General features: G+C 40.2%; 1 protein-coding gene across 3 annotated transcripts; it reads left to right on the top strand.

Moving 5' to 3' along the window:
* The first annotated feature begins 18 nt into the window (after window positions 1-18).
* Window positions 19-15,971, top strand: bag6 (BCL2 associated athanogene 6). Of its 3 annotated transcripts, none has more exons than XM_018740720.2 (25): window positions 19-97; window positions 1,490-1,580; window positions 1,972-2,089; window positions 2,330-2,574; window positions 2,921-2,992; window positions 3,082-3,204; window positions 3,689-3,861; window positions 4,000-4,129; window positions 4,591-4,794; window positions 5,187-5,421; window positions 5,543-5,602; window positions 5,834-6,135; window positions 7,228-7,273; window positions 7,607-7,911; window positions 8,145-8,445; window positions 8,599-8,768; window positions 9,988-10,041; window positions 10,125-10,227; window positions 10,625-10,749; window positions 11,026-11,160; window positions 11,402-11,464; window positions 11,560-11,766; window positions 12,693-12,800; window positions 12,961-13,107; window positions 14,959-15,971. In XM_018740720.2, exons 2-25 carry the CDS (start codon window positions 1,503-1,505, stop codon window positions 15,052-15,054), a joined length of 3,600 nt encoding a protein of 1,199 aa, XP_018596236.2. In that variant the 5' UTR covers window positions 19-97; window positions 1,490-1,502; the 3' UTR covers window positions 15,055-15,971. The 3 variants fall into 3 exon arrangements, with proteins under 3 accessions (XP_018596236.2, XP_018596234.2, XP_018596235.2); XM_018740718.2 differs by having other exon boundaries at window positions 7,195-7,273; XM_018740719.2 differs by having other exon boundaries at window positions 1,487-1,580; window positions 7,195-7,273.
* Window positions 15,972-17,505: the final 1,534 nt, after the last annotated feature.

Below are 17,505 nucleotides of genomic sequence, written 5' to 3'. Positions count from 1 at the left end.
TTGTTCTATTTTTTAATTGTAAAAAGCTGCCCAAAACATAACCAGGGAAGGGAGAGACGAAGTGAGCGGACTGTTGTGAAGCCAGTGGAGCTCTAAGGTACGGAGTTGCGCTCATGGTGACGGCTGCCTGCGCCGCCCGGGCCTCAGCTACTACAACTTGAAGTGACACACGTCAGTGTACTTCGTAAACATATCCGTTCATAAACTAGTTATTAAAACTCGCTGGACATTTCCACATATTGTTTTTGACGGTTGAGACATTGATTGATATCGTGAGATGAACGACACCTTACAGAGCTGCGTTTGTGTCGTGAATCACATCGCTGAATCATCACTCTAGTTGAGTAAAGAATTATGTTGTAGACTAGTTTTAGATCCTATTTTTTATTCATTAGTGAATTGAATTAAATAGAAAATGAATGAAACGAAAGACACAACTTGAACTTATTAACATGACGTAACGCGAGTTAGTAATGAAACTACATTATATTTGGTGCCGTCACTGACTCTGTTTTCACTTTTCTTTTTGTTGCGTAATTAATAAAATAGTCGCGCTTCCTTAGGCGCCAGTCAATAATTTTATGTCGTGTAAAATCCATTCTCGCTTCATACGTTGTAAATTTGACACCTAATACATTTTACATGTTATACAGATAAGTTTCGGCCTAGAGGTTGAAGAGGATGAGTTTTGTTTCAGTGAGTGTGTTGAAACCATCATTCTGAGTTGCAGATCCTACTGTATGTGTCTCTGTTGTGTATTGCATGGAGGTGCTGTAACAGAATGGAATTTCCCTCTGGGGTTAACATTTTGTTAATTTGTTCAGTCGTGAAACATGAGAAACATGCTGGGTATTCCACTTGACAAACTGGCCATCACAGACATCACTTCATAAGTTAATAATGGACCTGATAACTAGTGCTGGAATGTTCTTTGCTCCCACTGTTCATTAATTTATGACCTGCTGCCCTGCTATGGTCAGCTGGCCTCCTCCGCCCCTGCTCTGTGTGAGAACAATGTCTGTACCTGGAAATTTTCTGTTCTAAATAGCAGTGTTGACTGTAAATAAAATACACCCAGTAAATGTATGAGTGTAATGTTAGATTAAAAGGGAGTGTGACTGCAGGTTAATGAAAGATCTGTTTGACACTGTAATTTCCCATGAAATGCAACATGTATTTTCAAAACCTTTTGAAAAATGTTCCAGGGTAAAAGCATGTGAAGTTATGAGTAAACAAACCTTCAGTTGGTCATATAAGGGTAATTTCCCCTCATTGTATGTCTGAAGAACAGATTTTTTTTTAATAACTGCAGCTGGTGTGATTTTCCACAAATGTGCAGAAGTTTTAAGTAGAATATGACAAGCATCACTCTACTACCTTGAATTCTGCTTTGGCAGAAATTAAGCATGTTATTTTTGTGACTGCGGATTTTGTTGTGCTGTTTTGAACACTGTCCCCTCTTTACCATCCAACCTTTTCTCCCCAGTAGAATACAGGGAGACATGGGGGAACCAGGCGATATAGAAGTGACTGTAAAGACACTAGATTCTCAGAGCAGAAGTTACAAAGTGAGGAGAGAAGTGAGTTTTCCTTTTTAGCTTTCTTATTTAAATATAGCTCTAGCAAGTCATGGAGTTCAGTCCACATGAAATGTGCATTGATACAGTCACATGTTTTCCTGACAAATTTTTAATATGTTCTGTTACTGAAGAAATACTCTACCTTTTTTTTATTGTGTGTATGGATGTTTTCTATATAATTCTGTCCATTGTCTGCTTATTGAAGCCACCAGTGTGCTGTATAGATAAATTTTTGTGGGTATATAGTTGTATTAAACTTTGATAGATGGATTTACTAGCATAAAATGAAAAAGTGAACTTAATATACTTAATGTAGTGAACTTTTTTGATAGTTGTACTGTAATAACTAATGAAAGAAGATAAATTCTACTGATCGCTTCATTTTTTTCAGTCTACAGTAAGAGAGTTTAAAGAACACATCTCTACATCAGTAGGGATTCCGGTGGAGAAACAAAGGCTCATCTATCAGGGCAGGGTATTGCAGGATGAGAAGACATTGGCTGAATACAGTGAGTAAAACTTTGGTAATGTCTGTATGTCCATTTCATCTAATGTGTATCCGTTGTCTGTTTTGGTACAGTGAAACAGCTACTTTATAACATCTTGATTTTCCTCTGGTGGGCAACGATGCTTAAAAAAATACTACATTTGTGGATTATTGCAAAGATGGACTGAAAAGCTCTCCACCTTACACATTGTCTTTCATTTACACTTTGTTTATTCTGTCATATCTCACCTGTCTTCTTCAGATGTAGACGGGAAAGTCATCCACCTGGTGGAACGGGCCCCACCCCAGACATCCCAGCCAGGTGCCGGAGCTGGGAGCATGTCTGGGACCACCAGCATGGAGGGGGGCTCCATACCTCCCCACTCTTCCTCTTCTACCTCCCAGGGTATATCACACATGCCCCCACATGATCGCAATGCCAACAGCTACGTTATGCTTGGGACCTTTAACCTCCCTGTGAACATTATGGACCCCCAGCAGATCCAGGTGCTAAATTTTTATGTCTCAGTATCATTATCTTGTATTCATTGTCTTAGTTAGTTTGAAGTGTCCATCCTTTCTGTTCATTTCTGTCTTTCATTTTTCTTATTTGTTACCAATTTTGGAGTTGCTTGCATGATAGCTGTTTAAAATGCAACAATTTGGGATGCAACTGTCCTATAAAAAACTGTTTTGGTATAATATTATGATGAGCTTGTCCTGATATTTCAGCAGCTGTATACTTTGTGCAAATATTTATACAGTTTTACATTTTATTTATATGAATATAATATTTGTTATTCAAAATAATATTCGTAACTTATTTGTGTCCTTCTGATTCACTTTCTCACAGATGTCAGTTCAGCAAGTGATTTCAGGCCTAGGAGAAAGTGCGAGAAATGCAAGGGTCAGCACCAGCACTAGTGTAAGAATCCAGCACTCTTACTCCATTATTGAATGCATCACATGGAAAACCAAAGGGGAAATCTGGCGTTTTCATTCTGTCTTTCTCAGGGCACCGGCTCTGTGGATGTTCATATTAATATCGACCAATCAGTGCAGAGCGAGCCCAGACTCAGGTTGCTCTTGGCAGAGAACTTGTTGAGGGACATGGACTCTCTCATCATCAGGCTGGAGGTACAGTTCCTTCTTTGCTGGGCTTTTGTCTATGTGCTGGTCAATGCACTGGGCCAGATAATGAAATATGACAGATAAGTGTATGTTCCATCCAGATTGCAATGTTTATTTACAGTACTTCTGTAACATACTTCAACAGTTAAGATTAAGAGAGACAGAAACTGGAAAATACAAATACTGTTGAAAGTGACACAGTAGGATTAGACAGTTAAGATTAATTTAGGATTAAAATGTCTACTATTGATGTATAAGAAAATAAAAATAAACAGAGCAAGTGGAAGGTATAAAGCTACTTTCTCAAGTAAATCTAATTTCTTACATTCTGAAGATTGTGGAAATGAGTTCATCAGAGGAGATTATACTATTTTAAATGTAAAATGTTTGTAGGCTCAGGTATTTCCTGTGCTTTCTGTGCTATGCAACTAATTTCCATCGGAGGGCGATCATACATAACTGTGTTGCATCTTCCTCTTACATGTTTTAGGGCCAGCTCAGTGGAACCTCATCCCCCCAGGAGTCCGGTGTCACCAGCTCTCCCTCATCCACCTCAGGTCTACCTGAACAGCCCATGGATACCTCTCCCACTCCTCCTCCACCCCCACCACCTTCCTCCTCTACCTCCACTCAGATGGATGGACCCCCACAATCTGGACCCAAGTGAGACCTTCTGTTTGCCTCTTATCATATCCCTATTTAAATTGTCCCATATAAATGAGACTGATTTTGAAAGAAACATTAAGATTTAAGCAACTTTTCTCTCCTTTAACCCTGAACTTACCCTTAACTGTCATGCAGTCACCCCAGCCCTGCAGAGTTTGTGGATGTGCTGTCAGAGATGCGAAGAGTGGAGGACAGGCTGCAGCCCTTCATTCAGAGAGCACACTCAATCCTGAGTTCTGCAACCACAGCAGACTACAACAACAATGTAATGGTCATATACTAGTGTATGCTATATATTCTTTTACATAGCAAGTTGTAATTTGAGGTAACAGTAAAAAAAACTATGAGTACTGCTGCAAGCTTTTTTTGCCTGAGGAATTTTATCAAGTTTCAGCTGGGAATCCAATAACATGTCTTCCCAGTTCTATTTTTTCAAAGTTGAATTCTTTTGTTTTGTATTTTTACTGATATTGTCATTTACTTTTATTAAAGTAGTTATGGGCCATCAAACCATACTGAAAAATCCAATTCAGCTGTGTTGTAACACACCAAAATGTGGTAGCACTCTAGGAGTAAATGCTTTCTGCACCCACTCTAGATAATTGTATGTACTTGTTTTCATTTAGGTCTGCGCAACATAATATTTATTTAAACTTGACCTCTTACTGACAACGGTAACTTGGTTGGACTTGGGACATCAATGGGCTTGGTATAATTATTTTTCAGACACAGGAAAGAGAGGAAGACCAGCGCATTTTGAACCTGGTGGGGGAGGCCCTCCGTCTCTTGGGCAATGCCCTAGTTGCCCTGAGTGATCTGCGGTGCAACTTGTTGACTTCCCCTCCCCGCCACTTGCATGTCATCCGACCCATGTCCCACTACACCTCCCCTGTTGTCCTGCCTGGCGGGGTGCACCACATGCCCATACCGGTGCGTAGTAGTTAGAGTTACTGCCTTACGATCCAAAGGTCGCAAGTCTGATCCCCAGCTCCACCTGTAGTACCCTTGAGCAAGGTACTTACACTAAATTGCTTCAGTAAAATTACCGAGCTGTATAAATGGGTAAATAATTGTAAGCTTGTAACTGTAATAATTGCAGCTTTAACATTATAAGCTGGTCTGGAGAAAAGCATCAGCTAAATGAATACATTTAGTGTAATATACTTTATGTCCCATATGACAACTAAGGTGTCATTGCAGTGAATACAGGGTATGGACTTAGTTGTTTTTGCCTTGGTCATCATCACTGTATTAAGCACATTTGTTTTAGTCAAGAAATCTCTGCAATAATATTGAGGTCTGCGTTGTTCATCTCACATCAGGTGAACATGGGAGCCACTGTGTCCATGACCACCAATGGGAGGCAGAATGTTGAAGTTGGTTCCTCACCCACTCAGTTTCCCGGCCAATCGGAACAGCAAGACAGTGGGCAGGTGCCGCCTCCTCAGCAGACTACTGCCAATCAGCAGCCAGGACAAGGACACACAGGACCAAGGGTTATCAGGATTAGTCATCAAACCAGGGAACCTGTAGTTGTAATGCAAATGAATCTAGATGGTAAGTCATCCTGTCCAGTTTGTTCTGAAAAGGCTTTTACTGAAAGAAATAAAAAAAAAAAAAAAAAAAAATACTTTCAGTCTTTTTCAGTACATTTTTTGTGTTATGTTCACATGTACAGACTCGAGTAATGCTCCTCAGGCTCCAGGACAACAGAGCAGCACTGGAACTGGACAGTCTGGTAAGAATTATGGATAAAAGTAAGAATAATTTTTATGTCTCCAGTGCTCTTCTAAAATGTTGAATTTTATGTGACTATCCATTTTGCACTTTGTAGTGGCTGCACAGCAAGAAAAAATTTCACCATGGCCTTTAAATAATATTTGTAGGCCCGTGACTCTTAAAACAGTCACAGTGACATAAGGAAATCGTTTGCCATTAGTTTGCATACATCTGTTTCCCCTTTCCCTAGGTCCCACGCCACCTGTCTTCATCCCTGGCCTGCCACCTGAGATCATGCAAGCCATTGTTCAGCAGGTCACTCAGCAAGCCATAGCTATGGCTACTGCAGCTGCATCTTCTGCTGGCCCTGGCCCAAACGTGGGTGTTAATACCACTAGTTCCACCACACCACCACCTCCTCCCCAAGCCAGGGTGGTGATCACACGGCCTTCCTTTACCCCCCAGACCCCCCAGTCTGGTGCAGGTGCCCGAGCAGCTACTATTAATCTAAGGGCAACTGTTCCCCCACCTGGGGGGCAGCAGCCAGTTCAGGTAATGTCCTCTTAGAACTTTCTTATTCATTTTTTATACTTATCTTTCTCAAGGGGTGCTATCTGTGTCATTCTGTCTTTCATTTTTTGGGAGAAGGCTACTGTTTTCCTCTTTCTTGACCAGGTTATTGTGTAAAGTTGAAATCAGTACCTTTGAAAACATTGTTGTAAAATTCTGTCAGCTCAGTCACTTAAATCCTTCATATCTGTAGCACTGCTTAAGCAATATAAAGGTGTACAAAGATAAAATGTCAAATAATGTACAAGTAAGAAATAACTCTTAAGGAGTAAGACCCTCTTTTGTCTTGAAAAAAGCTCTGTCTTTTTGTGTATTGTAGTCTGTTATTGTTTTGGAATATGAACATCTTGTGTAAACACGGATATTTAAGACTTGTTCTTTTTCATGTGTTTTTCTTTTATTTCCATTTCTGCCTTGAGTCAGATATTTACTGTATCTTTTGAGTTTCATACATGCCAGTGATTTCTAGAACAAGATTTTTTTTGTGTCCACAATAAATTCATAATTGTATCACTTCTAAATTGTGTAGAATGACTCACAGATGAACCCTAATCTTGCTAAATACAAGGTAAAAGCCAAATAATTTAGTTATGGCATAAAATGCCAGTCATGGAAATTAACAAAATCCTGTTGTCTGAAAACTAATATCAAACAATCTGTTTGGAGAAAAATTGAAATTTTATGCAAAGATTGGCGCTTTGCTTCCACACAGTGAAGTAATATATTGTTTCAGAATTCAATCCCAAAATTTACTTAACCATTCCAGTTTTCTTCCTGATCGAATCTATTTGATATTTAGTTTTCTGCAGAGAACTTTGTAACACATACTTTTGCATAAGATCCTTATCAGAACTGGCAAGCCTTTGTTATAGCTCATTTATCTAAGGGGACCGTATGCAAAAACAGCTGCAATAAAGTTATTTTGTTGTGACATGTTGTGCTGTGGATCGTTGAAAGGGTGCACACTGCTGCCTCCCCCTGAGAGATTCTGCTCTGTGCAAATTGACCCCTTTGCTGACTTGCACTTCTGTTCTCTTTCAGCCTAACCCCCTCCCTCCTTCCTCTCTCATGCAGATGATTAATGGCCTAGTTGGGCAGCTGCTGATGCCTGTTCACGTGGGTGGGTGCCATCTCCCTTTGCTGTGTTTGACTATCTGTGTAACTGGGTTTGTCCCCTGTCTTTTCGTGGGTTTATCTTTTATGGGAAGCCTTACCAGCACAGTAAATATTTAAATTCTGTGCGTAGTTGTACAAACATGTTCCTGTTATATGACAGGAAAGTACTCTATCTGGCATATTGCCTCTGTGTGAGAACAGTAACTGTCTGGAGAGATTATTAGTTGAAATTTAAATTTCAAAAGCTGCCATGTTACCTGTGCTATGTGACTTTTGTACGTTAAGGCTGTGTGTAAGGATTTTAAACTGATTCTTTTGTTTTTTCCTTTTTCTTCAGCTGATCACACTTCTACTTCTTCATCTTCGCATTCATTTTCCTTTTCTTCCTCGTCCTCTAACACTGTCCCCACAACTTCTACGGGCAACACACCTCACCAGTCAGAGAACGGAGGCCCCACTGTCCCTGGAAACGCATCCCAGTCTCATGCTTCAACACCAGAGGCAAACCTAGCCCAGCTGCTGGGTTCTTTGTTGGGTGGAGGCACAGGAGCTGGGCCTGTTGGCTCAGGAACATCTCCCTCCATTTCTGTCACCATGCCTGGTATCCCTTCCTTTATACAAGGAGTCACAGATTTCATACAGGTTAGTATATTTCTACAGGACTAAAGATTCTGCCCTTCTATCACCACATATTTCTGCCTGTTGCGCAAAGATGGCTATAATTTATAAAAAGTAATAAAATATGCAAATGTACAAGGTAAATTGAAGTCTCTACCCAGAAGAATTCAATAGGACTGAGTAGTGATTTGACATTTTTGGAAATAGGGGATACATCACTTTTGCTCTCTGCTTCTCTTTCGCTCCCTGTTTTTCAGGCAACCCAGCCCATTTTCCCCCCACCCTCATCTGCCCAACAAGCTTCCTCTGCCACCTCAACCCCTACCCCACCACCTGGAACCACACCCACACCAACCCCCTCTTCCACTCCTGGCTCTGTCCCCAACCAGGGCGAGACGCTGAACCCAGAGCTTTTCACTGGAATCATTCAGGGTGTTCTTTCCACCCTGATGGGTTCCCTTGGAGCAACTCAGAACAATACTGAAACAATTGCTCAGTTTATCCAGCGCCTGTCCCAGACTGAGAACATATTTGCACCCAGCACTGGGGATGCCATTGGTAAAAATGTGACTTTTCCTTCCTGCTCCCATTATTTTTTTTTTTTTTTTTGTGTGTTTAGTCACATCTTGTTGTTATTTTAAATTTACTTTTTAAAAGCTCAGAAGAGCTTTCTACAGAAATTCTTATGTTTATGTCTTTATATCTGTGCAGGGTTCTTTGGGGACTTACTGTCCCTCATATGCCAGAGTTTTTCCATGTTGGACATGGTGCTTCTTCTGCATGGCCAGCACCAGCCACTGAGCCGCATCCAGCCCCAGCTCACTCAGTTCTTCACTGAGCACTATCTGCATGGGAGGGAACCCACAGATGCCAACATTGCTGTAAGTGGTTGCACCAGTACCTGTTGTATCTGCATTAATGCGAACATAGACATGACTGACTCCACCAGTTTTCACTTACTTTACTAATTTTTTTTTTAATCGTACTGGCTCACCCTTTTCACAAATAGCGTTCTGTTAAAAGCACATAGGTTTACATGTTGCAGAGTGAAACTGTTTATGAACTTTTTCTTTGTTGTAAACACACACACACACACACACACACACACACACGGTGTCTGAAACCAGTGGGGTTATGGGGAGCCGGAGCTTAACCCGGCAACACAGGGCGTAAGGCTGGAGAGGGAGGGGACACACCCAGCACGGGACGCCAGTCTGTCACAAGGCACCCCAAGCAGGACTCGAACCCCAGACCCACCAGAGAGCAGGACCCGGCCAAACCCACTGCGCCACTGCGCCACCGCGCCCCCTTTGTTGTAAACATCCTTTTATAAAAACATTCTGATTATTTTACTAAGGTGTGTGTTGTCCCACATCCTACATTTACAGGGTAACGTCCAGATCATCACAACCGTGCATTGGACTAGGCATTATAGATAATGAAAGAATATGTGAATGTAAATACAACATTAAGAAATAAGCTAGAAATAATAATTTTGGTAGGAATATTATGAAATATGTTGGTGTTATTGCAATGCATAAAAATACCTTTTAATAGTGGCCTTTCATTTAATTTTAAGTTACTTTTTTTGGTCTGGGAACTGATTGTGTGCCGCCCCAAAAAAAAAAAAAAAAAATTATTAATTTGATAGGGTGTGTGTTTGTTTTAGGACTGGGTGTATAAATTTTTGGTGTGGATAAGTGCGTAAGTCTCCTGAATAACAAGGTACATTGTTCTCGTACACACACACAGTCTACAACCGCTAGTCCCCAACAGGGTCACAGCAAACTGGATCCCAAGGCTGGAGGGGGAGGGGGGGCACCCCGGATGGGATGCCAGTCTGTCACAAGGGACCTCAAGCAGGACTCAAACCCCAGGCCCACCACACAGCAGGCCCTAGCCAAACCCACTGTGCCACCGCACCTCTCTGTATTGTACTCAGCTGACATAAATACAGTTTCAGCTGTCATTATTTCTCCAGTCCCTGATGACTCTTTTTGTAAGAAACTGTGTTGAAATATGATTTTCTGCATTTAAGGACACAGTTAATCAGAAAAAATTAAGAATTGAACTACTTCAATCCTTCAATGTCTTTTGCAGGCTTCAGCTGATGACCTCATCGATGGTCTTGAAGAGTACATTGCAGAAACATTTGTGAGTACTCTGCTCATCTCGCAGTGTAGTATTCACAATGTATCATCTGTTTCTGAGGTGTAAATGTCGTTCCTGCCTCTCAGTCTACAGCATCAGTGCTGGAAGGAGTGGATATCACCCAGACCAATTTGTCCTTCCTTAGGCAACAGTTCATGCAAATAGCTACACACATTCTGCGTTGCACAGGTATTGGCTTTCTCTAGCTTGTGATCAAAAAACAAGGTTTCGTTAAGTGAACTGTATTATCTAATTTTGGAGATTTAAGGTACGCAAGTCGGTATACACTTTGATTTTCTTCCACATGTAAAGTAATTACATACGAAAGTGCTAAATGTAAATCTCCCAGTGCAGTTGCTAGCATCTTATTTTTCATGTGCTAAAACTAAAGTTATGAATTTCACAATATAATGAAATGATATCCTTCTCTTTTTCGATAACCACTCATTACTGATATTTCATATTACTATTTATACACATCATTGCTGTTATCGAGCATTTGGCTTAACATGATTATTGTAAGTACTTGTATCGGAGCATTATGTTTTATCTATCTGTTGCTACTGCTGTGTGTTTACCTCTGCAGATCATACCTTTGGCAGTCGATTGCTGTTGATGTGCAACCAGGCTCTGTTTGAATGTCTGGCCCTCAATCTGTTCTGTCTGCAAGGGGAACAGAGCGCCCTCACGGCTGTCATCAACAATCGCATAGTCAGTACAAACATGTCTGTGTCACTGTCGTACACCTCATCATTCCCTGCCCAAAACCCCAGTGCTTTTTAAACGGTCTGTGTAATAATGAATATTTTATATGTTTCTTATTCATTCTTTTGTAGATCCTTATGTAGTGGGGGTGGTGATTGTAATGAAGTGTGTTGGGTTGAGCTGGTTGCTGTGGATCGGTATGAGCATAGCTATTGCTGTTCAGCTGACGCTTGTGTGAGTGGTGAATTGCTCATTAGGCTTCTTTCTCCTGCTTCTCTCCAGAGGAGAATGTCTGCAGAAGTGAACCCCAGTCTAGTGAACTGGCTGACTAGCATGATGGCAATGCGGTTGCAGGTCATCCTGGAGCACATCCCAGTGACAGAAGACCAAATACAGCATTATGTCGTCCATACACAGGTTGAGCCTCCGCATGTGCACAGACATGCATACCTATAAAACACAGACTGAACTGTTTCTGTCTTTGCAAATGTCAGAAGTAGAGCTAATTTGGAATTATAATACCCCAGTTATAAACATTATCTGGTCACAGCGTTGAAGTCAATAGGTTGATTACTTTACTTTAGCAGTGACTTGTAATTGACTGTGCAGATAAATTTTAAGACATGTCAGAATGTGCTGTTTTGTGAACTGTTTTCAGAGTGTTTCTGCAGAGGCAGACAGGTTGGGTTCTGCACAAATGCAGGAGGTTCCGACTGTGGAGGTTTGTGGCTACCCTTGCGTTCTCATTTTTTGTCACCGGATGTAACTTTATACACATTAAAAGTCATTCCTTTCTCGTGGTTTTATGATGTTCAGATGGAGGAGGGTCTCTCTCCCACTCCCGCCACCACAGCAGAGGAGGCCATGGCATTGCCACAGGATGCTGGGAATGAGCCTGTGGTAGCACCCCCTGGAGTAACCACAGCTACTGGAGGGGCTTTGCCTGGCGAGACGAAAGGAGCCGCAGGAGGCAGGGAGGAATCGGCAGAGGATGTGGAGGTCTGGGCAGCAGCTGTTCCTCCTGTAAGTGGACATACTTTCCTGTCCTTCAGGTCATAGCTTCCTATGCCCTATCCTGTACTGTCTGTCACCTGTTTGCCTTCATCATTCCTTTCAGCCACCAGTTTCCATTATCTTTTTGCTCCCTGTTTTTAAGGCTACCCAACCTTAATACAGTACCTTACAAAAGGAGACCCGTGACCATTTCTCCTCTTTAACAAAATCACATATGATATAAAATGAAATATTGTTCTCTGTGATATTTATTCAAAAATCCTGAAAGTCAAAATTGGAGATGGTATTTCATGTTAGAAAATTAAAAAAAAAAAAAAAAAAAAAAACTTGTAATATGCTGTCTTAGTGAGCATCCAGTCCCAACACATTAATATTTGATACACCTGTATTTTGGTGCTGTCACAACTTTTAGGTGTTATGTGTTAAGTGTGTACCAGTGTTGCACCCTTTTCAGGAGTGATATTGGCACATTCATCTTGGTGGATATGCTCCAGGTTATTCAAACTGCAGGCCTTAAGCATCGTCCAGTCGTTTTCAGATAGGGCCACAGACTCTCAGTTGGACTGTAGATTTAATTGTCAAGGTTCTGGGTAATTTTGGCCCGTGGACCCCCAGAGGTTTTTTTTCTCCCTCAACCTTCAGCTGGGAGTTTTTGTTCCTTTCCCCGGTGGCTAGTAGGTGTACTTATAGCTCTATAATAAGTCCTTCATTATGGTAGCCATTAGTTGACTGTCTTCTTTGTTTGTATCAGTTTTTCTTGCTTTATGTCTGTGTTAAAGCGCTCTGTGTTACTGCGTGAGAAGAGCACTCTATAAAAATAAATCAATAAATAATAATTTTGCAAGCCACTGTACATTCAAGAAGGGTGATGGGCATCCGTTGTATCTTTCACTGAGATACCTGATGCTATGTGTCTCTCTCTGGTCCTTTGTCAGGAGTGGGTGCCCATTATCAGGCAGGACATAATCTCCCAGAGGAAGGTGAAGGCCCAGCCACCTCTGTCTGATGCCTATTTACAAGGGATGCCTGCTAAACGTAGAAAGGTAAAACTCCATCTCACTGACCAGTTCAGCTGTCTTGAGTGAAGTGTTTACCCTGAGTTGATATAGCAAAAATATGGTAAACAGTAGTAATATATAATTTGTCAGAAGATGTTTTGGAAGAAATCTGTTTGGGGTTTCATCCTTTTAATATTTCTCTCAGACAGTGCAAGGGGAAGGGCCCCATCTGTCTCTCGCAGAAGCTGTATGTCGGGCAGCAAAGTCTGTTGGAGTCAAGCCCATCACTGCCTCAGAGAACCTCCGGAGGGAACTGGAGAGTCCTCAGCTTCAGGAAGCATACACAGAGCAGGTAATGCCCTGTGTAGTCATTTCTTCATTTGAGGGTTGTCATAGGTTTTCGACTGGATGTCTGGTCATAATTAAATGTGTTTTCAAATTGCAATCCAGACGAATTAAGAGTGGCTTTCCCTAAATTTTTATGGGTTCAGTTCTATAAATATTTTGATGTGGCTATAATTTAAAAAAAGAGGGGCGCGCAGTGGGTTGGACCGGGTCCTGCTCTCCAGTGGGTCTGGGGTTCGAGTCCCACTTGGGGTGCCTTGTGACGGACTGGCGTCCCGTCCTGGGTGTGTCCCCTCCCCCTCCAGCCTTACGCCCTGTGTTGCCAGGTTAGGCTCCAGCTCCCTGCGACCTCGTATGGGACAAGTGGTTCAGACAATGTGTATAGTTGTATAGTTAAAAAAAACTTATTTTTGTTTCAAGCTACATTAAACATATGGTGTCTCTACAAACTCCTATGAAATGATGATTGTTGACCGATTCATCCCATATACGTAGTGTTCCTCATCTTATTATTGACTGCTAACACTCAGGAACACCTAACAAGCTGTAACAATTGGAAGTGAACTGAATTAAGGTGGTCTCACAGGCTTATTCTGTTTGGTGCATTTTATTGACATCTATGAGCTATGGATATAAATACAGGTCAGGTTCGTTCCACTACAAACCAAAATTGTAGAAAGTAGATAAATATATATTATTAGGACATGAACACTTTCCAGGTTATGTTTAGATAATTGGTTGACCATTTTTAACAGAAAGAGGCAGTGTATGTAGATTGCCATCAGTTAACTGGAATACCATAGCTCAACTGGAGCAGGCTCGACATGCATTTCTTGTTTCATTTACAACATGCGTTTTTTAGTTCTATTATATATTTCCATATGTCAGTATATTAGTATCTGTCTAAGATATGTAACTTAGAGTTGTGGGAAAAGTGTGCTACTCATTATCTGTACTTGAGATATGGTAAAATATATTGGAATGGCAAAGGTCGGGACATGTCCCCAATGTCCAGAGAAAGCTGCTGTGCTGGTCCTAATATTTATACCCAAACTATTTTTATTCCATTAAGTAATTTACTTATGACCTGTTTTAATTTGGCTGTCAGAATTACACATTGTTTAAATGGCGGTAGAGTCAGGTCCCCCAATACTTCCCACTGAAGTCACAATAGTGGTTTACAAAACTCATTGCAATGCTAAATATATGGTTAATTATTTTAGTATATCTATCTTATGACCTATAAAGTTGCATGTTTAATTTGTTTAAACGAGATCAGTTCATGGAGTTAGTGCATGATGTGACTTCCCCATCATTTCAGGATCATTTTAGGATGATCTGCTTTATGAATGATTCTTTTGAAATGTGTTCCATATTGCTTTTATCCCAACAGCTTTGTATAAAATGGTCTACACTGTATTGTTAATATTTGTTGGTCCGCCAAAAGTCTGAAGAGTTTTAACACAAGTGACAAAATATAATGTTACTATTGCTTGGAGGCTCTTGATTTTGGGGTTTCTGTGATTTAATTTTTTTTTTTTTATTATTATTTTAAGGTTCAACTTTGTGGGACCATGAACTCTATTATTTATATTTTTCCCTTTTTATGAAATAATGGTAGTTTAACCGTTCTTCCATTCAGTGGGTGATTTCAATAGCTAATTTGGAATGGTAAGTGAGGAAACCTGTATCTCATAAAAGCTGCAATTAAATCAGGTTCAGGGATTTTTGTATTTTCCATATTGAATCTAAAAATACACATTTCAGGAAACTCTTGCACTTGAGATTTTCATCACTGCTTTTGGACTTCAAAAGTCAAGAGTTATTTAACCTTCTTTTCACCCCACTTTTCTCTCAGGTGAAATGTGACATCAGGAAGCGAGTACAGGACGACCCTGACTTCAATGCTAAGAGATTCCCCAACACACAAAGGGCTTTCTCTATAGACTCTTAACCCTACTGATCAACACACGACAGCATTGTATGTATAATCACTTTTCGAACCACTGTTCCTTACAAGCCTTTTGATTGCTTTGATGGAGCTCAGAATTCCAAAACCTGTCAGAAACTAACTTCCAGCCTCTAGTGTTCTAGTTTAAAAAAAAAAGAAAAAACAATCATGTTGGGCTGTCAGTCATCTAGGCTGCTTTTTCATTGCTGGAATCATATTTTCTACAGCCTATTTTGCACAGTTATGAACAAGACTCCCATCTGGCCTCTTTACTATAGGGTCTCATAGTAAGGTTCTCCTGTTCAATCTGAGGTTTAACTCTTCCTGAAAACACAGAGGTCTGTCTGTGTCAGATCTTTTCCCTTCTTGTGCCTCAAATTTGAATGCAGTTCAGAGATTGTCTTGTGAGTCATTGAGAAGGTATTCACAACCATACCTCTGAATCTGCAGAGGTAGAGCTCGCTCTCTCTTCAGCTGCTCTAGCTCACAGGCTCTCTGATCTTCCTGTACCTCATCTATGTGTGCGCTTTGTTTTCGCAGTAAGTTTTGTGTGTGCGTGCGTGAAAATATGCAGGACTACATGGCAACATGTCAAGTACTGGTGATAATGCAGATTTATAAATGCTTGAACTTCATGGCTATGTTTTAATGTTTTAAGAGCTCATCACAGAACTAGAAGCTGTTCATAGAGGTGAATTAAATCTGATTTACTATACTAATCATCAGCTTAATTACTCTAAGGAAGTCACACACCATTAACGCTGTTAGAACCATGAGAATTGCTTTCTGTCATTTCATGCAAACTGCTTTTATCCAGTTTATTTTTGTTTGCTAATGAATGCAGATGGATCTGAAATAATTTAAATTACAATTAAATCTTACACTATTAAAGTATTACTTGCCGTGTTTATGAACGACAATTCATGTTTTGTCTTTCGTTTTCTCCCGGTTTTTGATGCACACCCTGGTGCCCTGAAACAGCATATTTCACATTACATTCAACCAATAATGTACATGTACAATTAAAACTATAACATTTGTCAGAGTCATTTAGAAAATTAGGAGGAAAAACAGCTCCATATCAAAGTATTAGTTTCTAGTGAAGCCTCTGTAGTGCCTTCCAATTAAATGTTCATATGGTATTAACAGTAAAATAACATATACAGTAATTTGCATGTCAGATAAATTGGCTAATGTAAAATACAAGCATTCATTATACTTCAGGTAAAAAGTAAAAGTAAGTTTTTAAATTTGCGTGTGAATTTGCAAAGTACATTTACATGCCCTGACACATCAGTGCTGTGCAAATGTGTCCCAAGAGAGAAGTTCTGTCAAGGGCAGATGGCTTGGATATCTGTTCACACCTGTTTTGCTGAGTCTCTCTTTACAACCCCTGATTAAATAATGTTTGATACTTAATAGTAATCTTTATTATTCAGACTGGTTTTGTTCATATCAATTTCCTTTTTCCTTTAAGAAAAGACATTCTTTAATTTAAACAGCACCTTGGTGTTGTCAGAAGATAAGAAAATCTGTCCGATCTTAACACAGGAAACAAGAATAAGAGTTTTGGAAGAGAACCACTTCGGCATTCAAAGCGGAATCAAGAATATTTAAAAGCAGCAAATTCAGAACAGGCTGAAACACTATGTTCTGTGAGAAAATTGCATGGTAAGGAAATGATGGTGTTTTCTATTGTGGTTAACTTGAAACCACTATGATTGAATTGACATATTTTGGTATTTAATTGGAATCTTAATTTTAAAGCTGAATCACAAACAACAAAAAACAATGGAGGACTATAATAGAACCCTTACTATTCTTTCTTGGAACGTGAATGGCTTTTTGGGAAAGAAATCGAGTGTCTTGGATTACTTTAAACTTACAAAGCCTGACATAATTTTTCTGCAAGAGACTCATCTGGGACCCAGCAAACACCTTCCACCAGGCAGCATAAAACTCCTTGAATTTGGACCTGATTATAACATGGCCGTGTTCAACGTTTACAAAGCAAACAGTCGAGGGGTGGCAGTGCTCTTCAGAAGAGACTTGTGTTGTGAAGGACTTCGAGTGATTCAGGACAAAAATGGGAGATATTTGATCATACAGTGTACTATAGAGGGGCAAGATTTTGTATTTGTCAATGTTTATAACCCAATTGATGAAAAGATTGAATTTATGAATGAGTTTGATTTGCTCATCAAACCGTTTAACTCAAGTTTTATTGTTATGGGTGGGGACTTCAACACTGTTCTTGAGACGGAGTTGGACAAGACCTCACGCTGCAAAAATAGAGGTCACAGGGAAAGACTAAGGGATCTTGCAGGTTTTCTGAAAAAATATGACCTGGTAGATGTTTGGAGATGCCTTCACCCAGAAGAGAAAAGCTTCACATATTTTGGGATGGGACAAAAGGGTAACTCAAGGTTAGACTATTTTTTCATTCCTGTTAAA

Source organism: Scleropages formosus, chromosome 18 (assembly GCF_900964775.1).
Source record: "Scleropages formosus chromosome 18, fSclFor1.1, whole genome shotgun sequence".
Classification (NCBI taxonomy): Eukaryota; Metazoa; Chordata; class Actinopteri; order Osteoglossiformes; family Osteoglossidae; genus Scleropages; species Scleropages formosus.
The sequence above is the reverse complement of the archived record's forward strand: the minus strand, read 5'-3'. Positions and strand labels throughout refer to the sequence as shown.

Excerpts from the sequence above, each read along its gene's own strand:
- bag6 (XM_018740718.2), top strand. The coding sequence starts at position 1,503 with ATGGGGGAACCAGGCGATATAGAAGTGACTGTAAAGACACTAGATTCT. Across the intron at positions 2,575-2,920 it reads TGGACCCCCAGCAGATCCAG|ATGTCAGTTCAGCAAGTGAT; the intron begins GTGCTAAATTTT and ends ACTTTCTCACAG. Across the intron at positions 7,912-8,144 it reads GAGTCACAGATTTCATACAG|GCAACCCAGCCCATTTTCCC; the intron begins GTTAGTATATTT and ends CCTGTTTTTCAG.